This window comes from Ursus americanus, chromosome 13 (assembly GCF_024610735.1).
Source record: "Ursus americanus isolate L20-20 chromosome 13, mUrsAme1.1.p, whole genome shotgun sequence".
Taxonomy (NCBI): domain Eukaryota; kingdom Metazoa; phylum Chordata; class Mammalia; order Carnivora; family Ursidae; genus Ursus; species Ursus americanus.
This window is the reverse complement of record NC_142139.1, coordinates 37044976-37070505: the sequence shown is the minus strand read 5'-3', so window position 1 is coordinate 37070505 and position 25530 is coordinate 37044976. Positions and strand designations below refer to the sequence as shown.

The 25530-nt window shown below is 38.1% G+C and overlaps 1 protein-coding gene across 6 annotated transcripts in view; it reads left to right on the top strand.

Moving 5' to 3' along the window:
• NR3C2 (nuclear receptor subfamily 3 group C member 2) overlaps window positions 1-25530 on the top strand; it is a 323767-nt gene that overhangs the window by 219433 nt on the left and 78804 nt on the right. For all 6 annotated transcript variants that reach the window (XM_087866499.1, XM_087866500.1, XM_087866498.1 and 3 more), the window contains exon 4: window positions 6502-6618. In XM_087866499.1, coding sequence (XP_087722625.1) covers window positions 6502-6618 — 117 coding nt within the window. The remainder of the gene's footprint in view (window positions 1-6501; window positions 6619-25530) is intronic.

The window sequence follows — 25530 nt, the reverse complement described above, 5'->3', positions numbered from 1 at the left end:
ACTTGAACATGTGTACTGTGTAATTGTGTGACCTAAACATTAATTGGGTCAAGGTGTTTGATAATATTGTTCAAATCTTCTATATCTTTACTGTTTCTCTAGATAGATGGTGATTGTTCTGAGAAATTGTTCTGAGAGAAGGGTTCTTAAATTTCCAACTGTGATTTTGGATTTATCTTTTTTCCTTTTAGTTCTGTCGATAGTTGCTTGATATATTTTGAAGCTCTGCTATGAGATGCAGTTTATATTTAGGTTGTTATCTGTTAATTTAATCATCATAAAATGACATTGTTTCTTTGGTGATACTCTTTGTCTTGAAGTCTACTTTGTCTGATTTTAATATAGCTGCATCAGCTTTCTTATATTACATTTTACATTGTATATATTTTCCCATTTTTTAACCTTCAACCTGTCGTGAGTATGTATTTAAAATGCACCTTAACACGTGTATCAGTCTTTTTATCCAGTCCACCATCTTTGACTTCTAATCAAAGTGTTTAGACCATTTACATTTAATGTAATTATTGCTATATTAGATTTATATCTGTTACTTTGGTGTTTGTTTTCCTTTTGTTCCCTCTGTTATTTGTTCCCTTGTTTTTCCTTCTCCGTATTTTTTTAGGTTAAGTACATTTTAGTATGCCATTTTATATCTCTGCTGTCTCTTGAGCTACACTTCTTAGTGGTATTATTCTAGTGGCTGCTTCAGGTAGTCTCTCAAACATTAATGTGCATCAGAATCACCTGAAGGGTTATATAAAACACATTTTTCTAGGTCCCACTCTAGAGTTCCTGAGTTAGTAGGTCTGGAGTCGGACCTGTAAATTTAAATTTCTGATGAGTTCTTAATGTGGTGTTGATATTGCTTGTCCAGGGACAATACTTTGAGAACCATTGCTCTAGGGATAAGAGGATGTACTCTTGACTTATCACTGTCTACCTTGAATTAATTTCTAGTATACTGTTTTACATATAATGTAAGAAGCTTACAGCAGTAAATTTTCATTTATATCCCTTCTTCTTTTTGCTATGTTCTCAGATATTTCACTCATACATATTTTATAAATCCCATAATACATTTTTATTCTTTTTTTCTTTAAACAATCATTTGACTTTTAAATAATTTTTAGAAAGAGAGAAAATTTCTTTTACATTTTACCATCTATCATTTCCAGTTCTTGCCTTTCTTTTCAGTACATCCAGATTTCTATCTGCTATCATTTTCCTTCAGCAAAGAGAACTTCCTTTTTCATATCTTATAATGTGATTCTACTAGCAACAAATTCCCTTAGCTTTAGTTTATCCAAAAATGTCTTTATTTAACCTTCATTTTTGAGAGGTATTTTCATTGGTTATTCTGGGTTGATGGTCTTTAAAGATATTATATGTTGTCTTCTGGCCTCAATTGCTTTGATATGAAATCAGGTATTACTCTTTTCCTTGTTCCCTTTTGTGTAACGTAATTTTTTTGGCTCTGGCTGCTTATAATTATTTTTATATTTCTTTTTCAGCAAACTATATTGTGCTATAGTGCTTTTCTTTGTATTTATCTTTTAAAGGGGGCATTTGCTAAGCTTTCTAGATTTTCAAGTCGGTGCTTTAATCAAATTTATAAATTTTCACATAGTTTTCTGACCTATTTTCTCTCTCTTTCTGGGATTCCAACTGCACACATATTAAATTACTTAATGCTATCCTGCAGGCTGTTAGTGCCTTGTTCATTTATACTGTAATTTTTTTTCTTTGTTCTTTAGTTTGGATGATTTCTACTTATATTTATTTAATTTCAATAACCCATTTTTGTTTAGTGCCCAATATATTGTTAATTCTAACCAATAAATATTTTATTTTAGATACTATATTTTTTAGTTCCTGAATGTCCATTTGGTTTTGTTTATTTTGTTTTTATAGTTTCCAAACCTCTTCTGATAGTCTATATTGCTTAACTCATATTAATCATATTTTTTTAGACAGTCTAATATATCAGTTTTTAAATCCTTATCTATTAATTCCAACCTCTGGATCTGTTTCTACTGATTAATTTTTCTATTGACTTTGGTTCATATTTTTCTGTTTTTAAATATTTCTAATGGTTATTATTGTATTATAGAATTCTTGGAGAATCCAGATTCTGTTATATTTCTCCAAAGAGTATTGAGTTTTGTTCTAGTAGTCAGTTACATTTCTGATAGATCTTGAAATTGTCAAGCCTTTGCTTTAAACTTTTATAAGATAGGTCTATTTTAGTTGTGCCTTTAACCTTAGGGTAAACACCTCAGTCCTAGTATTACAATGGAAAGCCTGAGGTATTTAATGAGTCCTTCTGATTTAGGGGGATTCAAACTTTTTGTGATGGGCAGCAGCTGAAATAATCTGCTCAGCCCTTTCAACTTTAAATTGTTTCACCCCCGGACTCTTTGAAGTTTCATGTTCAGTTTAGGGGTCAACCAAGAATTTGAGGGGAGTTAATACGTACATTTTATCTACTTCCATCCCCCTATGACACCCTTCTTTCCAGAATATCTTTCTTCAATTTCTAGCTGCCCTAACAGTCCCTAAATCTGTTCTCTGCCTTCTGAAGCTAGTAAGATTGAGCATTTGGCTTGGTTTCTATCTACCCTGCACTGGGTAGAATACAGGTCCTCAAGGAAAGAGCTGTTCAAAGGTGAATCTTGTCTATGGTGATTCTCTTTTTTTTTTTTCAGGAGTCCATTTCCTTCCAGGTTCTGCCTGCTTTTGGTTGCTCCCCAATGCCTTCAAATATTTCTCTCCTTTTGTGGACAGTTTATAATTGTTATCTGTAGGAGGCTTATCTGATTCAAGCTGTTCTGCCACTACCAGAACGGGAATTCTCCCCATAACGGACATGTAATTTGAATGAGAAATCTTTGTTTCCTTTATCACCAAGATTCTTTTTAACCACGGGATTATTCCTGTTGCTATATAGTCTGACAAATATACAGCTACTAATTTGCATAGGGACCATCTTTGAGAACTTTCAAGTGGACTGTTAATAGTGTCCCCTATTTCCATTCTGTCTACTTAGTGTATCACCTTCAGATTAATGTTTCTAAAACACAGCTCTGAACTCAACATATTGCAAGCAAGCATCTTCAGTGATACCCCATCACCTGCTGAATAAAATCTGAGTTCCTTAACTTATCATCCAAGGCCTCCACTGTCTGGTCCCCAGCATTCTGGTTGTCTGCCCTATGTTAGCATTATAGAAAATTGTTTACCTGAAAATGCCTGCAATGTGACTTACTCAGGATTGGCAGTCTTAGTAGTAGAAGAGCACAGTGTTTAAATAAGACATGATTAAAGTTTTTTAGATCTTCCAGATGCATTCTCTTGTTTTCATTGTGGGTTTTGTTGTTGTTACTTTGATGTTTTAATATAGATTGAGGGATGGGACATACATACTTGTGTAAGGTGCAATTTAAATCTTTAATGTTTGTACAACTAAAAATATAAATGATGGGAAATTGTCTGAAAACTCTCAGGCCATTCCTGCAGTAATCCCTTACAATGCTCCCATCCTATTTTTGGAAGATGAATTGGTGGCAGTGACCACACTGGTTGGTAGAAACCAGGTACACAATTTCAAATATTGCTGCAGGAAGGAAATTATCCTGTAGCTATTATAGTAACATGGATTTTTAAGGTGTGTTCATTTTTTTAAATCCTTATGGAAATATGCCAGCTTTTGGAAGTTTCTGTTTTTGAATACCGAAGAAGAAAATCTTCTAGTGTATACGGAAGGCACTGGTCATTTCTTATGCATTCTCATATGCCTGCAATCTAAGAGACTTAGTCACATTTTACTGCACGTTCACAGAAGTGGAAAAGAAACTTAGATTACCCCCAACCACTTATGCAAATGCTTGACAGCCTTGCACACGTAGTAGGTTCCCAATGAATACTTACTGAAAAAAAAAACAATTAAAATCACTTAGTTTTCTCTTTGGACTTTAAAGTTTGTTCAATTCAGTGTGAGTTATAGATAAATCTATGGTTTTGTGTTCAATTTTGCACCATGCAAAAGGCACATAATGCTCATTGCCAGTGGAAATACTGACTGATAAGGTAGAGTGTCCTCATTCAAATAATGTTCCTTTGCTTCTTGGTTCCAGAGAGCACTTTTAGCATCCTGTTGGACTACCAGTAAATTATACTGCAAATTGATGTTTAAAAAAGACTGTGGCCTTCAGGCACCCTGTTACTGTCAGCCTTCCTGAATTCTTCCAATTCCACCATTTGGGGAATCCACATTACTAGAGCTAGCATGAGTTTTTTCTTGTGAGCAATTAGCAGCAATAATAATCGCCTTCTAGATTATAGGGTTTTGTAGGACTTAAATAAGATAGTACTATAATAGGGCTTTTAAAATTTTATTTTTAAAATGGTAACAAATGACTTAAGATACCGTGCAGCATTATGAAATGTTGTTATATGAATCAGTTATGGCCTTTACCATGGGTATTGATTGCCTTTGTGTAATTATCTATACCTACTTATATTCACTAAGAGCCTCCAATTTTTTAAAAAGTCATTAGATTATTATAAGTTTTCATTTCTTTACTTTGATAGATTTCCCTATTCTAGTACTGTTTACTGTTATTATTACTAAGATTTACCATAATGTTACTGAGAATGTGCTCTAGATTAAATTATTTCAATTACATTAAGCAACACATATTATTTTTATTGAGTATTTACTGTAATTTACCTAGTAAGTCTCAACCAAGGGAGCATGATAGTCCTAAGCTGAAGGGAGTGCTTTAGAGCCTGTTCACTGCTTTATAGCAATCAGTGAAACTCCCTCTCTCCTTTGTCTGCATGTTTTCAATGACCCATGACTCAGTCCTCGGACCTCTTCTCTTTCCAGTCTGTGCTCACTCTCCATATGATCTCATCCAGTCTCATGGCTTAAAATAATGACTACAAGCTGATTACGCCTCCACCCCAGACCTCTTCCTGACTCCAGACCTGTGTATCTAACTGCCGGCTTGGCATATCTACGTAGATACTTCTCAAACATCTCAAACTTAACATGTCCAAAACTGAATTGGCATAGTTTCCCATAAACCATGTGCTCCTACTGTCTTCCCTGTTTCAATTTATGGCAGTTTGATTTTTCTTAAGGGTTCAACTCAAGAATCTTAATGCCTCTAACTCCCCTTTTCTCTTCTGGTCTATCAGCAAATAGTAGCAGTTCTACCTTTATAATGCATCTAAACTCTGACCACTTCTCACCACTGTCACTGCTACCGCGCTGGCCTGACCTGCCATCATCTCTCCCCTGGATTGTAGTGATAGCCTCCTACCCCTGGTCTTCCTGCGTCTTCATCCGTTGAGTCAGTTATCAACATAGTAGCCAAAGTGATCGTGCTAAATGTAAATCACATCAAGTCATTGCTCTGCTTAAAGCTTCCCATTGCACTCAAAGTAAAAGTCCAAGTCTTAAATAATATCTTTACTATGGCCCGGTATAATCTGACTCACATTAACTCTTTTTCCTTGTCTCTTACTTCCCACTCATTCTTTCTGTTCTTTCATACTTGGCTGTTCCTTAAACATGCCAGGTATCCTCCCCAACCCTTCCCCTACCTCATTTGCTTTTCCCTCTGTGTAGTGTATTTTCTCCCCAAGATGTCCACACAGTGCCTTCATTTCCTTCAGATCTTTATTTAAAGCATCTTTGAGTAAGGCCTTCCATACTCTTTTTAAAATGTCAACATCATCCCAAACCTCTACCATGCTATATGCCCCTTCCCTAGCACTTACGACCATCCAAAATCTGTGTATTTTACCTAATTACCTTGACTGTTGATGGTCTCCTCCCAGTTGAATAAAAGTTAATGATAGCAGGGACTTTTGACTGTCTCTTTCATTGCTGTATCGACAGTGCCTGGTACCTAGTGGATGTTCTGTAAATCTTTGCTATAAATAAATGAATAATAGAGCTAGGCTACAATTTCACATTTTGCCAGTAGATGCCTCTCTCTCGGCATATTCCCACATCTGAATATTTTAAGTTGCTGTATGAAATAATTAAACATTTACAATTGTATAATTTGTAAGTCTTCCCACTGAAATCACCTGTGTGTAAATGGTGAGCAGGCATAGCAGCTTAAATAACTGCATGAGAGCCTTCGAACAATTCACTCTGTTGCTGCCGTGATGTCTAAATGAAAATTGCACCATTGCCTGAGAGAGCTTGGGCAGCTACCAAAAATTTCAGTGCAGGGGAGCATGACTCTACATATATGAAAGTCAGTTGGAAATAAACACTGTATTAATCTTATCTGTAATCTAAAATCTCACCTGTGTTAAACTGACTATTCCTGTGCCTATATTATTTGTAAATCTTATTTCTCTTCTATTTTTTTGAAGAAAAAATTTCAGGGCAGGAGAGATGAAGTTTCATATTCTGATTATACTTATTAGTACTTTATATTAGTGTAGTCTTTATTTTAACAATTGTTTTTTATTATTCAGGGCAACACAACTATTTATGTGCTGGAAGAAATGATTGTATCATTGATAAAATTCGACGGAAGAATTGTCCTGCCTGCAGACTTCAGAAATGTCTTCAAGCTGGAATGAATTTAGGAGGTAAGTTTTGTGTTTTTAGTTCAGTAAAAATTGTTAATATGTATATAACCCTACTAAGCTCTATATATTCCCAAAATTTAAGATGAAGCTAACATGAAGCAAAGATTTCTAAAAAATCTAATAAGCTTGTGCTAAATCATTTTAGTATTTCTTTTTTAAGTAGGAGTTTAAAAGAAGTATGTTATACGGCTATGGTCCCAGTGACATTTTCAACCCTGAGTTTGCTAAGGTTTCAAGAACTCAGAACATAGCCAAAACCAAAACAAAAATGAATGACTTTTTATATAAAGCCATAGCTAACAGTTTTTATTACAGTGTCTGTTTAGAAATAAACCATATATGTGATAACATTAACCAGATAGGAATACATTCTAACTCTAAGAATAAATGTAACAAAGGAAGACCTCTATGAAAAACTGAAAAATGTCACAGTAGCCCACTGAAAGACGGGGTTGAGGGGAGATGGGCTGGGTGGTGGTGGTGGTGGTGGTGGTGGTTAAAAGACTTGAACCAAACACAAAAGTGTACAATGTCCATGGATGGGAAGATTCAGCATGCTAAATGTATCAATTTTCCCTGAATTAATTTATAAATATAACACAATCCTAACAAAATTACCAATTGATGATTCTAAGTTCCTAAAGAAGAGCCAGCAAAATTCTGGAAAAGATAAATAATAAGGTCAACTACCTCTACCAGATAGTAAAACATGATAGAACCACAGTAATTAGAATATCTGTTTATTGATTGTAAGACCAACAGAAATACAAGAAATAAATAAAAATAATATGAGAACTTTGTATGTAATAAAGTTGTCATTCCAGATCAGTGGTAAAAAGATAGATTATTCAACAGAAATTATTGTGACAACTGGGAAGCCATCTGGAAAACAAGAAAATTGAATCCAAACTCATACTACCCACCCAAATAAATTGCAGTCTTTCAAAGTTTTAAACTTGGAAATAAAACCACAGAAGTACTAAAAGAAAACATGGATTTTTTTTTAATTCTCTCCAAGTGAAGAAGACCTTATTTTTAAGTATAAAACTCAGAAGATATGAAAGAAAAGAATTGAGGAAATCAACACTATTTACAAATCTGATATTACTGCAAAGGCAAATAATAAATAAGCTGGGGAGCAGTACTTGCAACTGATAGACAACAGGTTTATTTCTTGCATAAAAAGCTTCTATAATTCCTTAAGAAAAAGAAACTTATAAAAATGAGATTGAGAGGTGCCTGGGTGTCTCAGTTGGTTAAGCATCCAGCTCTTGATTTCAGCTCAGGTCATGATCTCTGTGTGGTGAGATTGAACCCTGCGTCAGGCTCTGTGCTGGGCAAGGAGTCTGCTTAAGATTCTTTCTCTTCCTCCCCCACTTTCTCCCCTCTCTCTCTCTCTCTCTCCTCCTCTCTAAAAAGAAACAGTGAGATTGAGCAAAACAAGAATATGAACAGAACATTTATAGACAAAAGAAATACAGTTGGTTCTTGAAACACATGAAAAGATTCTCAATCTAATCATAAGAGAAATGCAAATTAAAAATATGAGATAAAATTTTTATAAATTGCAAAAATAAAACATTTTTAGGATATATTGTTTGATGATAGAGAAATAAAATAAAATTCAATGGTGATTTCATGCATTTTAGGTGGAAATATAAGGTGATACAACCCCTCCAGAGAGTGATTTAGTTATTTCAATAAAATGGTAAAGGGCACATACACCTTGACTTAATGATTCCTAAGTATATTTTTGCAATGTGAGAAATGATACATTCATAAGATAGTCATCATAACATTGTTGACCATCAGAAATACATTAAATTTTCATGTGTTCAGGATTCGTTAAATAAATTACAGATACTCTTCAGACAATGAAGGAAGCTCTAAATGGATTGAGCTCCAAAATACTGTTTAGTGAAAAAAATCAGGTTGCAAAATAGGATGCTTTGTCTACTACAAGTGATTTAACTGTTTTAGAAAAAGAATATATATTGTATAGAACATTTCTGGAATAGTTTACCAGAAACTAGTAATGCTGGTCATCTCAGTAAAAAGGACTGGGTAGCTGGGAGACAAGGATAGGAAGGAGAATTATTGTCACTGTATTCTCTTCCGTACCTTTGAATTTTGTATTGTGTTTAATGCATGCATTGCATATACATATTATCTCTTTAAAAGAAATAAAGTAATTTGATAAAGAAATGAGACTTCATCCTTTGCTTTGATCAATGCTACTGGCTGGCTAGTCAGGAGTGGGGAGTAAACATGGCGGCACACAGAGCAGAGTGACTCTTAGAAATCAAGAGGAGTATATGGGCTGTGGCCAGTTGAAACTGCTCATGTCAGTGTGTGGCCGGAAAATGTTACATAACAGCTCAGCCAAAGAGGCTCATGCTGGTTAAGAGAATGGACTCTGGAGCCAGACTGCCTGGGTGGGAACCCTTGTCCTGCCACTTTCTGACCTCGTAACCTCAGGCAAGTTACCACCTTTCTGTGCCATGTTTCCTTATCTTCAACTTGCAGTAATCAACCTGCTTACCTCATAGGCCGTGATGAGGATTGAATGAGTCAGTGTGCAGTGAAAAGAAAGTGATCACTCAGTGCGTGTCAGTGGTTTGGTGGGTGGTGGCAGTGCTCATTGTGATTTCCATAGCGCTTTCACACATGATCTGAAAGACATTATTGCCCCATGTTTTGCTGATGGTGAACCTTAGCCCAGAGAAGCTAAGTGACTTGCCCAAAGATACCACAGCCAGTGAAATGATGAAGCTAGGTCTTATAGCCCTAGACTCTTGGTCTGGTGTTTCTAGTCTACCACCCTGTTCCCTTGTTCAGTTATCTGAATCAGTGCAAATGTGGCACAAAGATCACCTCCATAAGCATGTGAGCGCAAATCAGGAGAAGTTAATCCTTTAAAATCTAAATGGCACAAGGGTACAGCCATTGGTTATAAAATAAACTCTAAATCAATTTTGTAAAATCCCAAATCTGAACTTAAATACACATACACACTACTGAGGTATCTTTTAAAGTGTCTGTATGTATATTTTATGTAACTTTATAAATATTATTAAACTGTAATACATAAATATTACTATAAGTGTTATATAATTATACTCTATAAAATATAAGTACTATTGGTTATTATAAAATAACAAAATAACCATATTTATAATTCCTACCTCATAGGGTCTTGTTAAGGATTAACCAAGCCCGTACATAGCCTTTAAAACAGGGTTTCTCAACATCTGCACTGTTGACATTTTGGGTAGTTTGTATGTCAGCATCCCCGGCCTCCACCTACTAAATGCCGACCAGCAACCCCTTCTCTCCAGGTTGTGACAACCAAAAATGTTTCCAGACTTTGCTAAATATACCCTGAGTGGCATTAAGACCCACTGGTTTAGCTCTAATAGTAAATAATTGTAAGCACTATTCAGTGTGGTATTTTCTGCTAGGATATAAATTCCATCAGGGGAAGAATTTTTGTCTGTTTGTTCATTGCTTTTTTCCCCAGTGACTAGAACAGTGCCTGGCATTAAGTAGGTGTTCAGTAGCTATTTGTTGAATGAATGAATGACTAACTGGCATTTTTGAGGGCTTCTGTGTTCTAAGCATTTTGCTAGGCCTTTATATGTGTCATCCTTTTTAAACCTCACATTACAATATGTGATGCATACTATTAAATCTGTCCATTTTGGCAGTGAGTTCACAGGGGCACAGAGAGGTTAAAGAAGAAGGCCACAGAGCCAGGACTGGCAGGGCCAGAGCTCACATCTCATCCCTGGCCCCAAAGCCCGTGTCGAGCATCACTCTGTGGTACGACATAGGTCCGCTATTTGTAGATTGGCTTTTTTAAAATAGTCCAGATTGTCTATTAATGGCAGCCGCGGCAGCCTGCTTTTTCATCTGTGTCTGTAATGACCTGTAAGTGAGGTTTGGCGCAGGACCGGACATAGAATTCACATAGTTTGTCGTTGGTTTCTGTATATGTGACATAGGTTGTGTGGGTTTTGGTAAAACATTTTACTAGAGAGAAAGCATACTGTGAATCTTGAGGTCATTGAAAGTACTGAATCAAAACCGAGCCGAGTGGTAATTAATATTTATGAAAATACTGTTTTCTTTAGGTTCAAGTTATAACTTAACCACTTCTGGTTCATAGATTAAATCCTTAACTTTTACTGATTATCCAGTTGCAGTGACATGCATTCTAATTTTTTTCTTTTTCCTTTGTAATTTATTTTGAAGCCTTGCTTTTGCTTTCAATGTGGGCAAGAAGAAATGCAAGCAATTTTATTATATTCAAAGAAGATAACATGAATTTTAACCTTTTAATGTGAAGCAGTTTTATAAATTAAAAATGTGAGTTAAATTAAAGCCTATATCTATACATGTCCCAATCTCAGCCATTTTCTTCACAGAGCAGGGCTGTCCAGTTTCTTTTGATCCACTCTTCTTCCCTGCTGCCTCTCTTGGGGCATAAGGCAGCTGCCAGCCCAGTATAATATTTGGAAGGCATTTGCTGTTGGTGAGTGATCATGACTCTGAGAACAAAATTAGCCTTCCCGTTCTAAAGGCTTCAGGAATCCAAAATACTTTAGACTAACTTTTTTCCTATCTTATCAGCTGGTTAGCATGTAATTCCAACTGTTGTCCCCATGCCGGTCTCTACCTTAGAAAGTGGGAGGAAGGAAGAAGAGCAAGTAGATTTTTAGTTCTCAAAACTGAAAGCCACAAAATGTGCCTCTTCCTTTTTCTCTGGATCCACTCCCTCCTTCCTACCACAAGTACTATTCCTTTTCTTTAAAATCCTGCTGAGCTTTAGGCTGCATGCAAAGGAAAATATAGCAGAAGATGTGAGAATGTCAACAGAGAAATTGAAAGGAAAATAACAGCTTTCCTGGCCCCAAGCTGGGCCTGCCACTCTTGCTATAGCCCCTATCAGTACATCTAAAAAAGTTGTGGTTCCATATGCATGAGAATTTACTGCTTTGCATAGCTTTCTCCAAAGGAATTAATCACTTTTCCATGCCAGTGTTCTGAAGAGGATGATCTGTACATGTCTTTTAGAGCTTCTCCTAAAATAGATAAAACAGCATTAAAGCCAGGTGGCCCTCAGACCAAGAATGGGGGGGAGGTGGTATTTCCCATTGACTGCACTCTGGCCATAGAATATAGAGGGGATCTTCAAGATTTTTCTATTCCAGTTCTCCCCTTTACAGATGAGGAACTTGGAATCCAACAGTGTATCATTAGAGACTTAAAAAATGCAATGTAAGGATTTAATTCCATCGTCTTTCCTCTTTTCCAAAGCACACCCCCCCCCATTTCATTTCTCATTAACTAGGCTAAGTCCGCTTTCACATTCCTTTAGTGAAGACTCTAAAATATTAAAATCTTGCTTCCTGTAGCTTTAGAAATGTAGACTTTACAAACCACAGGATAGTCCTAATTTGGGTTCCCCTGTACTTCCAGTGCTTATCTGCAGCTTTCTTTGATGCCAGCCATCACTTTCACTCAGTTCAGTAGGAGCCTTCCTTTAAAGGGTGACCCTATCACACAGGTCTGCCTTCTCCTCTTGGAATGGACCGTGTCCCGTGCGAAGAGAGAAGGATGTCAGGCACAGGAAGCAGGAACAACAGTAGACATCACGGTTGCTCTCTGGAGACAGAGACAAGACAGCTCGGTAAAAAAGGAACAAAACATAAAGCTAATGGTAGCAGCGTACAGAGACAGATAACTCTTGTATAGGACTGATGAGAATGGAACCAAAGAGAGGAAAATCTGTAAATTAAAATTCATCCACATAATGCAGTATTAATCAGCCAATAAAATTATGGCCATGAAAATTCATAGCAACACAAACTTTCTAAAAAAAGTAATAATGAAAAATTAGTATGCAAAATTATTTAGGTTACTTATTCTGTGATTACAGCTATATAGGAAAAGACTTGCAGGAGTCAAGAGATGAGGGGGAAATCATAGAGTACCAAAAATGGTTGGGTCCCTGAGGTATGGGCATAGGCAAAGTTTTTCTTTTCCCTTTTCTAGTTTTTTTTAATAATATGAAGCATGTTTTATGGATAAAACTTAAAATAGAGTTTACAGTTTTGAACTAAAAAGAAGGGAAACATAAAAATAATACTGCTATGGAGCAGAAGAGGTAGAGAATTTAGACAGACAGATAACCAAAGGAGTTGTCCCTGGACAGGAAGGAGGAAAAAGGGGGAGGGAGGTTAGTGACCTCAGTAACTCAATCTCCTGCTGTGAAATGCTTTAAAAATCAAAATGGAGAAGTGAGAGAAAAACAAAAGACCCAGAGATGGGAGAATGACAATCATAACTGATGCACCAAACCCAAGGAGAGGGATCTTTTTGCTTGAGGAAAATTGGCTTTACCTGCCGGCAACTTGCTGCAACTAGTTTGCGTGGTCACCTGCAAAACTCACACGCACTGTGGGTCTGGTGAGAGAAATTACAGGATCAGCGCCAGTGAAGAGTAGGTTTAATATCTGAAATCTAATAAGAAAAACAATTTTTATATCTTTAAGGGTCTCCCGAGGCAGGATATGCAGTAGTCTGTGGAAGTTTAGAAAGCCCAAGTGTACTGAGTTTTATGAAGAAATACCATTCCTCAGATTTTTTTTTTTTCTTTCCAATTCCTCTTGCTTGTAAACAATAAGAATTTCAGTGGGACTGTTGAACAGTAAACTGAAGGGGAAAATAACACATTTTTATAAATCAGTGAAAGTATGGTTTGTTGGAAGGTATAAGTTAAGCCATATTAATTGTCTTAGTAATATAACTTGAATTAAACAACTGGTATTTTAACCCTGCAAAATTTCATGGAGGAAAGTTCAGGGTTGGTCCCAAAGCAGGCAGAATTTAAAGATTTACTCTATTTCTTCAATTCCAAGGCATTTTCTTCTTTCAAATTTTAGCTATTATGATTATGTAATTTACGATGAGTACGTGCATTTAATTTTTATTAGTTTTCTTCAAAACTCTATTTACTCTATTTCTTCAATTCCAAGGCGTTTTCTTCTTTCAAATTTTAGCTATTATGATTATATAATTTACGATCAGTATGTGCATTTAATTTTTATTAGTTTTCTTCAAAACTCTTACTTATATTGGGGTCTTATTTTGTGACTGATGACATTTTAGAACAGAAGCGGTAAAGGGATTCAATTCAAAGGTTCATCCATCCCAAGAATACACACATTTGTAGGCACATACTTTGGCCTTGGTGAGCTCACTAAAGTAGGCTGCTTCCCTTGGGTCTTTTTAAGTATATAACCCAGAGATGTTGGAAAAATTCTGCTTGGTATGCAGAGGCCCATTGTTACATCCATGTTTCCTTTAACTTTTTCATTTGCAGTCTTTCCTGGTAGGTTGTCATCCCTTCTTACTTAATGGGCAGGAGAGCTTAGCCTTTCTGACCTCGTGGGGCCAGGATAGCTTGTCATTGGCCCCAGTGATCTCCAGAGACCTGGTGTCCGACCTGGCCCTTTCTCCTCCTGAGCAGCGCCTCACATGGACAGCCCGTCTTTTGGCTGGACTACAGCAGCCTTCCAGTCCCACACACTCACTGATGTTTTGTGTAATACACGGTTGTTTTCTAACTCTTTGGTAAACCATGGGGAGTTTTTGTTTTGTATTTGTTTTGTTCATGGGGCTTCACATTGTTACACTCTTCAAAGTTACCTCAGGTGATCACGTCCTATTTTAAGAAAATTGATGGTTTCACAATTAGTCTTTGGGAAATACTGGTATGTTATTTAGGACACATCAGGTCTTCAATTTCTAGAACTTTCTCTTTGATTTTTTTTTCCCCTCTTGTTGTGGCTTCTTTTCAAGCAAGAAGTTCTCTTCTCCCTTGCTTGCTGTTTTTGTTTACTCATGGTTTTCACTACACTTGTCTCTACATACTGCCTTCTCTGTCTCTCAGCTTCATTGTCACCTGAGTGCCCTGTATTCAGCTTCCCAAAAGAGGGTCTGGGCTAATTGGTTGGTCACTATCCAAATGGAGCTTCTGGCTGAGTGGAGTTCTCCAGAGGATATAGACAAATGGCTGTGTTTGCCCCTGCTGCCCCTACATTACCCAGGCTGGTGTGGCAGGTTATAGACCCCTGGGACACAAAGCTTGATGATTTTTACAAGAAACATTTTGATCCCACTTTTCAGAAAGGAATTGGAAATGTAGATAGCAAGCAGAGTGTAACAGATTCAATACAAACTCGAAACAATTACAATCGTCTGTTAATTGTAGAGCATCCCTTAAATCATAGTAATTTTTGCAGCATCCTAATTTTTACTCACATGTTATAAATTATCTGTATATTTAGAAGTAAAAAAGCGTTTGTTTTTAGTGAGCAAATTGACAGAGGAAAATAATAACTTTTCATGCTTCTTGGAACACAACTACTAAGGCTTTATTTTGGAGTTCAAGGCTTTTTGACATAGCTACTTTGAAAATATGCAAGCCAAACACACACACACACACACACACACACACACAAACATGAGTAAAGCAAATCTTAATTTTTAAAAAAATCAATTAATTTGTAAGGTGGACATTCCCTTGTAGGAATCTCTCTACACTCAAATTGTTCTCTGTCCCTAAATGCCAGGCTCTAGGAGAGAGGATGAGCTCTGGGGTTAGGGAAAGGTAGGGAATGAGGACTAAGGAAATATTAGAGAAGATGAAACCACTTAAAACCAAGCATCATATGTTTACCGTACTCAGTCAACTTAGAAAGGGGTGATCAGTCTTTCTTGGTAAAGTCCCCACCTGTTCTCTAGGATTCATTTTACTGTCTACCTCAAACACTGGTTTCACAAAGTTAAAATTATTAAATTTATTTACTTTCAATTAACAAGTATGTCCACTAAGACATATAACTTAATCTTTTTCCATTTGAAAACCTAGAGACTAATGGTCATCTGCTTGTTGTCTTTCTGAATAAATATCTTCTCCCCGTTCTCACAGTAAAATGTTATGAGTGGGAAGATGAGGAGGGGAAGCTATTTATGTTACAATAAAATCCTCTGTCCTCACCTCTGGAACTTACAGAAAACCATCCAGCTAACTTGCCAGCAGTTCTTCAGCCTTTGGTAGTAATATGTATGATATTTAATATCATTAGAATCTTTTAAGATGATGATTTTTCTGGGGCAGATAATATGCCTTTTAAAGGCTAACCCAATTCTAACAGATATTTAAAATATTTTTATTGATTTATTGAATTATAAAATACATACTTGCTACAGTGATTAATAAAGGAAAATAATAGTTCTCTGTATTACATTGAGAGAATAAAGATGGAAGAAGAGTCAAGACGTTTGCTGAGCACTTTATTTACTGATTAAAAAATAATGATTTACATTTTGACAGAGAGGCTCTTTAAAAGCTGAACTAGCAGAGCCAATAAAAATGGTTTCTTCAGAATGTGCTGCTTCATTATTTTGAAAAGATATATCAACAACGATATAAAGACAACTGCTGAGTTAGGTCATAAAAATAAACTCCAAAATGTAATTGTCCTACATTCCTCTCTCAGTATTTTGTACAGTATTTGTTTTGAGAGGATACTAATGTGAAATATGTTTAAATAGTCATAAAGATAAGCAGTTACTGTTACCATATAATTATTTTTTATATTAAGATTAATCTTATTTGTATAGGAGGGGATCATACTATTTAAAAAGTGCATCTCTCCTGAATCTATTCATTGATTTGTACAGCAAGTATCTATCACAGGCCTCTGAAATTCCCGCTATCCCACGTGATGTTGCCGGCGTAGCATGAGAAGGCAGGCACTGGCCTTGCTTTCAAAGACCTGATCTTTAAGAATGAAGAAATTTATTATGGACCAGATAAGCATTAAAAATTGCAGCAAGGCACTTAAGAGAACCATTAGTGGTGATGGTGGCACAAATCTCTAGAGTTCTTTGTCTTCGTCTTAGAGTGGTATCCACAACTTCTTGATTTGTATTTATTGATCAAGGTGGTGGCCCCTCAGGCTGGCGTCCCACGACTCTGTCCCTTGATATTTGGTTGGTTCACCCTGGTTACTTCCTTTGTGCATTGATCCCACCAAATGGCCTTATGGCGTCTTCCCGTACTTGTGTGGGTTGTTGTCTGGAAGGAGCAGCTCTGCATCCTGAAGAAGGACCACACAGCTCCTTCCCAAATGCACACCACCCCATTCCAACTTCAGCATCTCTCTTCACTTGATGTTGCTCCCTGAGCTTAAACTATGAGATTAGGCTCTTCACATTCTTGCCAAAAAATTAAACTGACTTTGCTATGAAGATTTCTGGGCATCTTAGAGGATTTTAAGTCATTTCTAGTCTGAGGGCAACTGAGGCAGCTCTGGCTAGTCTCCTGGGAACACATGCCATGCCTCTTTCTCTTGTAGCTCTTGTAACAGATGAGAGGAAAGGTCTGTAGAGAAAGGCTGGGACTTCGGGAGCCACTTTCTAGCAGCCAACTTTCTGTCCACTGCCTTCAGCTCCTGAACCACCCGAGCATGTTACTGATTCCCCAGAAACTTCAGACCTGACCTTCAACTGCCAGAGAAGCCAGGAGACAAACTGTTATGAGGAATTTTTGTTAATGTTCTTAGTTGTTGAAGATTTCTTTCCACACACAGTTTTTTAAATCTAGAAATAGTCAAACCATGCCATTTTTTTTTTTTAAGATTTTATTTATTTGTCTGAGGGAGAGAGTGTGTGAGCTGGAGGGAGAGAGAGAGAGAATCTGAAGCAGACTCTGTGCAGAGTGTGGAGCCTAACGTGGAGCTTGATCCCACAACTGGAAGAACCTCAAGATCATGACCTGAGCCAAAACCAAGAGTTGGCCTCTAACCTACTGAGCCACCCAGGCGCCTCTAACCATTCTTGATTCTAAAATTTGAGTAGTTCACCAGTGAAAACTCCGTTTTATCTTTATTATTTGGCAGTTCATGAAAATTACTTAGAAACATTTGCATATGTTAATTAGCTCACCTTTTTTTGGTGGGGGGGTTGGAGGGTCAGAGGGAAAAGGAGAGAGAAAATCTTAAGCAGGCTCCATGCTCACCATGGAGCCTGACTTGGGGCTGGATCTCACAACCCTGAGATCATGACCTGAGCCCAAATCAAGTCGGACACTTAGGTGCCCCAGCTCGCTTTTTTTTTTTAAATTTTAAAGCAAAAATGTAAATCCTATAGAATAAAAACACCTTTCCATTCTGTATATATTCATATTTTTAGATAAGCTAAGTTGAGTCAGGTTCAAAATTTTAAGCCAAATTCAAAAGATAATGCAGAAGAAAGATAGGAAGCCCAGGAAGACTCTGCAATGAAGGGATACTCACCCATGCTCTGCTCCCAGAGGCTCACACAGTAAATCTTAAGGAACATGAGCATCTTTACTTTTAAAAATTATGCATTGTGCGTCAGTTCACTAGAACTGAGAACACTGTTCTAGGGGTTACTAGAACGTTGGCAGCAGTTTTCTTAGGATAAGAAAACCTTTTCATTATTATTTTTTTTAAGCACCTTAGTTTTAATTTTTTTTCTATTTAGTGTTACTTTTATTTTTCTCAAGTAAATCACTAAGCATTTAGAAAATATTTCTTTATCAGAAGTCCCCTAAAAATGATATTTTAAGTTAATGTATTTGTATTTTCCTTGTGAACCCTAACACAGCCTTACAGAGGGCCATGTTAGCTTTTAGTCCACTGACTTTACTGGTTTGTGCTTTTCAAAGCAATAACTTTATAAGTTATACACTTAAATGCTACAAATATTGGGGGCAGAGTGTTCAAAACGTAGAGATGAAGGCAGGTTTCTTATCCTGAGAGAGGACAAGTCCGAAACTGGCCTTATAGTTCTCTTCTGGGGAGCCATGAGTGGAGAAGGGGATGAGAAGGCAGAGAATAATCTCAGGAAGAAAGATGAGGGGAAAAAGAGTGGAAAGGATTGTGATTTGTTGTAAGAGAGGAAACCGATCTAGAAATGCCATCCTGGGTGTCACGTCACTTTTGTTTGCTCCCACCTCAGACCCTGGGCATGTGTAGACATTTGCACCCCTGAGGACAGCCAGGAGGAGCGCAAAGGGAGTAGGGTTCCATGTTCCCCCACACACAGAGTGCCCCCGCCGTGGTGTTCCTCTCTCCAGTGTGTCGTCACGGGGTCTGAAGATGTTTGTGTGTATGGTGTCTTCCAGGCCCTCAAGTGGGTCTGTTCCCCACAGTGTTCTTCAGCGTAAAGGACCTCCTGACCCACTTCTCCATGCTTGCTCGATAGAGATGGTTTGGGTCACATCATTAAACTTTTCCAGATAATGGTGGTGACACATTGTTGGCTTTCCAGTTGTTTCATGGTTGAACAAAAATCCTTATCAGGCTTTAAATATATAAGAGATTTGATTAAAATACCCTGGAGTCGAAAACAGATTCAAAATAAAACTTAAAAGACTTAGTTGTATTTGATTTATTTACTCTAAGGTTCACTAAGTGCCCTGTTCCCAGCAGGCTTTCCTATCCAATAGGTTATTTTTTTTTCCAAAATGTTTGACTCATTTTCTTCTTTAATAAACAAAATCTGAAGGCTCCCCTTAGGTTATTTGAAATAAAATAAATGGGATCCTGTGACTGACCATAAAGCCGTGAACACAATGCAGGTTTGTCTTCAGCTCGCGCACACCCCTTTCACCTCCACCTGCTCACCTGGCCCCTGGGAAGGGTCTGCACCAACTCCTGGGCACCGGCCAGAAGGACTGGTCCTGCCGGCCACTCCGGTGTGCCCTCCACACAGTCAGTGACCTCCCCGGCCCGCAGCTCCCTCCTCATCAGTACTGTGCGGGAGTTCCTGCCTAGTCAGCCTCACTGGTGGAGTGACATTGCCCTTTTGTCAGGCCCAGCAACGGCCTGTCATTTGCAGCAGACAGGCGGGCCGAGGGGGCCACCTGTGTTCCTACACGTATGAGTCTCCTCTCGGTGCTGCAACAAAGTACCACAAGATCAGAACAACACACATCTGTCATCTGACAGAGGTCGGAAATCCGAAAGGAGCCTCCCTGAGCTAAAATAGTCAAGGTGTCCGCAGGCTGTGAGCCTTTAGAGGCTCAAAGAGAAGATGCATTTCCTTGCCTTTTCCGGCTTCCGGAGGCTGCCCACATCCTTTGGCCCATGATGCCCTTCCGTCTTCAGAGCCAGATTAAATGCATCTCCCTTATCTTCACATAATTCAATCTGCAGAGTCCCTTTTGCCCTGGAAGGTAACGCATTCTCAGGTTCTGGGGATTAGGATGTAAACATCTTTGGAGGACCATTATTTTACCATCATGCTACTAACAACCTATATCCAATAAAACATGGTTGCCACGCTGGGATTTCTGGATGGCTTTCTGATTTTGGCCCTCTGCAGACTCACCCAGCTCATCCCCCTCTCTCCTTACCTCCCGACTCCACCCCTCCTTTCCCTAAAGCCACTCTGATTTCTTGTTCACAACCTTCTCTCTGCACCTTTGCACTCACAGTTCCAAAGTGGCCTACACATTCCTCCCCTAGGCTAATAAGTCTCTCTTACCCGCTCCACACCTCCTTCAGAAAACTCCTCACCTCCGCATTGAGTGTACTGCTCACAGATCAGGCTTTTACACAGTGGGAAGAACTTCCATTCCTTTTTAGACAGTTCCAGGATATTATGTATGTATGTATTTTATTAAGACTTCTTGTATAAAGCTTTTTATGACTTCCTTAGATGAAGTTAATTAGTACCTCCTCTGTACTTCCAAAGCCTCTGTTGGAGCACTTATCAGATTTTACTACAATTATTTGTTTATAGGTATTTCTTGCCAAATTGTCTTTGAATTTCTCAGGAACAGAACTGTCCCTTTGTCTTTGTATCTAGAGCACTTAGAACAAGTCAGTGTTTAATAAATGCCTATGGAATAAATGAGTGAGTGGAGGAGCATGCAGTTAAACCTTGCACAAATATAACTAAGCTGACCTTAGCAAAAAATTATAAGTTTGGTTAGACAGTTATTTAAGGCACAGTATTCTCATTTTGAAACCAGTCCCATAACAAAGATTCCAAGGATGATATTTTAAGAAAGTTCTACTATAAATATTATTGTTTCCATCCCCTTACCAGGAAGGTGCAGTTTCCAACATATGATAAGTCTTCATCGTAATGTTGACTTATATAGTATAATCTGGCAACTTCTTAAATGATAATATGTTGCAAAAAAGCTTTTGTGTATCTCTTCTTTCATTGACGGGGAATTTTATGTGATGTTTGAATTTCTTAATTTTGCTTATCTAACCACAATTTTTGTCACCAGCGTGGAAGAATGGCATTTTGGGGTAGCTGTTAAGGTGGAAATTCTAGCCCTGGTCTGATGATTGGTAGTGAAGCTCAAGTTCAAGGTCAAGAGAGGCTTGTTTGAGTTGGCCTAGAGTGAAAGGCCTGGAGAAATGGGCCTCCCAAATAAATGTAAAAAGACAGGGATACGAGGTAATGCAAAGAAAAGAAAATACAGGAGGGCGGCGAACCCGAGACGAGTAGGTTAAGGTGAAGGTTTGGTGGAGCAGCTTAGTGGGACCCTAAATCCCGAGGATCATTAACTACATCAGTGGAATCCATGGTCTCCAGAACAGTTTTAACCTAAGGTCCAAGTCAGGCATATGTGCTGACTGCAGGTGAGAGAAGAACCTGTCTTCACAAGAACTTCTCCAAGATTGACAGAAACACTCAGCCCATGTTTGGGCGGCCCATTGAGTGAAGCAGAAATAAGCAATGCTGTGTCCACGACCATAAGCGTGAAGGTAGCGTTCGGGTCCCATTTCTGGCAAATAGAGAAGCCTGCCGGCCGAAGGAGAATGTTATCAGGGAGGATCTGTAAGGCCTTCATCCATGAGAAAATGTGAACCCACCTAACTGAACAGTGTAAAGCTACGCTCATGACTGAAGCAGCCCGTGCAGGTTATACGTGGAAATTCCTTTACGTCGTAGTCATGTTTAATTGTACACTTAATTTGGCTGCGCGCAGGGCTACCATTCATGGGATGGGGAAAAGGTGCAACTTCTGAAGATGAGAAACAGGCTATAAACCTAGGGGTGTGGACCATTTTACCTCCAGGTGGTGTCCGCAGGAAGCTGACCATGAGGAGCAGTGCCAGCAATACAGCTGAGGGAAGATTATGTTTTGTTTCATTGCAGGAACAAATATTCTTTTAATGGATGGTTAGTAAGGAAGCCTATTGTATAAAGCCCAGCTTGAATTTTAATGTGAGAATGTTGAAGTCAGTCAGTCATTACTCATTTTTTTTTATGAGTGTAATAACATACAGGATATGCACTTGTCAGTCAGTACACACACCCTTTGGGCGTGGTAGGGTACTTGGACATGGCTTTTGAATTGTAAACCCGATTCTGTGATTACACGAAGCTGCAGGAACTTCTCTAGTGTGCTGGGTGTGTGTGCCCATGTTGCTGGTAAATTATGTTTGCAGTGTAGCTCAGATTATAAGATTTGGATTTCTAGAAGACTAAACGTGAATTTTAAGCATATGGATAGGTCCTAATCTTTTACAAGGCTAGGGATGCACAGGGAATTTTGTATAGAATTCACCTATCTCTAAAGCAAGGGGAAAACCTCCAGTGCTCCCTCTGAGGGGAGTGGCCAGCTCTCAGCTCAGGCATTTGTTGCCATGGGGGAAAATAGGCAGATCTTCCCAGAATTTAAGATTTCTTTTTGAGATATCAGAATTATAAAATTTCTTGTGAAATATGCCAAATTCTGAAAGATGAAAATAAAGTTTTTAAGTTTTACTAGCTCACTTTCCCGTTTATGACATCTATGATCAAGGAAACTAACTTTAGGAGCATAATAAATTAGTATGCTGCTTATTTCAGTTCTCATTTGATTGTTTTTTATATAGTCTAAGAATTTAATTATCTTTCTAGCTTACTGTTCCTGTTTTTATCAACTTCAGTAGTGTAAACCAGTGGTTCTCAATCAGGGGCAACTGTATCCCCGGGGGATATTTGGAAAAGTCTGGAATATTTTTGCTTGTCACAACTTGGAGTGGGAGGATGCTGCTGGCATTTAGGGAGTGAAGGCCAGAGATGTGCTAAACAGTCTACATTGCACAGGACAGAACCCAACGACAAAGAATCATCTGGCCTAAAATGTCAATAGTGATAAGATTATGAGAAACCTTGGTATAGACCGTGTTTTTATTTCTGTGTCTCGCTCCTTCTGTTCCGTCCTTTTTTTTAAAGAGCCTTTTCCTAGGTCCTCTCTGTTTCTCCTCCTTTCTGTAATCTCACTCAGAACCTTTAGGTTGGTGGTTCTCAATTTCAAAATGCAGGGAAAAAAGTCACGTGGGAGTTCCTAAAAAATGAAGACCCTCAGCCCCCACTTACAGATATTCTGACCTGTAGCTCTGGGGTGGGCCAGGATTCTGCATCTTGAAAAGCCCCTAAGTGATCCTAAGGAAGCCCATGCATAGACCACAGCTAGAGTGGTAGGGTAGTCTTTGTTTTCGTAATATCTGCTTTTCTTCACTTGTTTAGATCCATTGTTAGTTGAACTTCTCAATTATATTGTTACTTTTATTAAGCCTTTAAAATATACATAGCTTTTAATAATCATTTATACTTCGGGAAGTAAAATGTATTTATGGACAAGTCATCCAAGTAGCTGGATAATATATCTTATAGAGTTTTTTCCCAAAATTTCTGGTCTCTTTTCCCTACTTGTTTTGTAATATACCGTATGTCTTCTCACTGGTTGATAGCGGTTCCCTGAAAATACAAGATTAAAAACTTGTTTTTTAAATGTATGAGCCAAGTCAAAAAAAAAAAAAAAAAGCATGGACTATAACAACTGAAAATATTGGAAATAATCTATGTAAGTGATTCCTTAACCAAACTGATGCATGTGAAATGTTACAAAAAAAATTAACTCCCTGGAGATCATAGTTCATGCCGTGTACTTGTTCCATGGAGGCGGAAAGGTGAGGGCAGTTGTAGGTACATAAGACCTATTTCTCCAAATGCTGCCTGTCACTTAGGAAAACTGCATGTTTATGCAGGTACCTGCCTTCAGGGCTTCGGCTCACGTCTGGCGCTCTATGTATTATAATGGTTGAGTACAAATCATGGGGCTTTGATAGGTCTACAGAAGTTATTCAGTGTCTTGAAATTTATCATTAGAATGATACATGACAATTATTGGGTCATTAATAAGGCATATCCTCTGGGATGTCATTACCAAAACAGATGTCCTTCTACACAGATAAGACAACTTACAATCATGCAAACAATGTTGGTCTGCTAACCAGCTTGCCACCCAAGAGTCATGAGTAGCTTTGTTATCCAACTTTGATCACTTTCTCATGACAATCCTGAAGAAACTATTTTTAAGAAAGCCATAATTCTATTTGGATGGCTTCGTGTTCATGCCAAATTAGCAGGTATTAAAGTAGTTACTGGATGGCCTGAGGAGAGGTCTTTAGCTTCTCCCTCATAATTTTCATCAAATGCCTTCCAACCTACTATAAATAAATACAGATAAATGTCTCACTAAGCAAATGTGTTTTCACAGGTTTCTCTAAGCCCCTCCTCTATAAAAATTCTGATGCTGACACCACTAACAGGCCCCTGAACTTGAAATGATGAGACTGGGTGTATATGTCACCTTAACCAGCTGGAATCTCAACAAATTCATCTTTCTGGAACTTTATTTCCTCTGATTTAAAACGAGATTAAACTGTTTTGTGATGTCCCTTCTAGTTCTAGAAGACTATGATTCTGTTAGAGTGCCCACACTTTGGATATCAAATGTTGAATTGGTGAGGGTCATTTGGGGCAGGAGAAGATCACAGCTTTTCCCTGCATCCCTACCCTTTCCCCAAGAATGGGTCAGTGTTAAGGGCAGAACCATTTCCCGTCATTGCACCCACAAAAAGGAAACCACGGTGCTGTGCCTAACTCAGTGATACTAATTGGGTCCTAAGATTAGGGATATAGAGTACCTCTTTCCTGGATTCTATCTCTAGACAGAATAGGTTCTTCTGTGAGGTTAAAGAGGTAAAAAACTTATTTTTGGCTTTTCCCTTTTTCATCTCTCATTAGACTCTCTCAAGGTTAGAAGTGGCAAGGCTGCCTGCCCTCCACTACTGTACTTGGCTTGCTGCTTCTTGGAGGACACCTGACCTGCCTTTGTGATCATACGAAGGCTGGGTTGAGCCTTGGCTCTAGCTGTTTTCTGGATAGACCAGCCTAGCTCACTGGGGTTTGGGATGAAACCTAACATACTCTCTGTTTCCCTCAACAGCTTTGTTAGAGAATGGTGATGTAGTCATCACATTAAGAAATGTGACCAGTTATAGAATGTCGGCAAAGCATTCATTCATTTATTTGTACTTTTTCCTCTTTGTTCAGTAAGCACTTACTTAACATCTGTGTGCTTTGATAAGTTCTAAGCATGAGAATACATAGGTCAAACAAATAGAGTATATCATTATGTTGGGCATGTCTCATGATCTTTATTCTCTATGATCGTATCTGTAAAGGGAGAATAGTTGAATCTAAAAAAGAATTTCAAATCCTAACGCTAGGCCCAAAGAAATTACCATGAAAGGTTACAAATTCTCTAATGGGAAGGTTATAGACTTGTATCATCCCCTATTCAGTTATGGAAGTAAAAAATTATTATGGGCACTAAAAATGGTGTTTTACATGGTATGTGACTTAGAACCACATTGTCCATTGGAAAATCATAGCGCAAAATTGGCCTCAACCCAAATCAGCAACGAAGAACTGACTCTTCGCCAAGACTTCTGCTCTGGGGTTGACAGCCATGGGCCACCCTGTGACACTAGAAGAGGCTCATTTTAACAC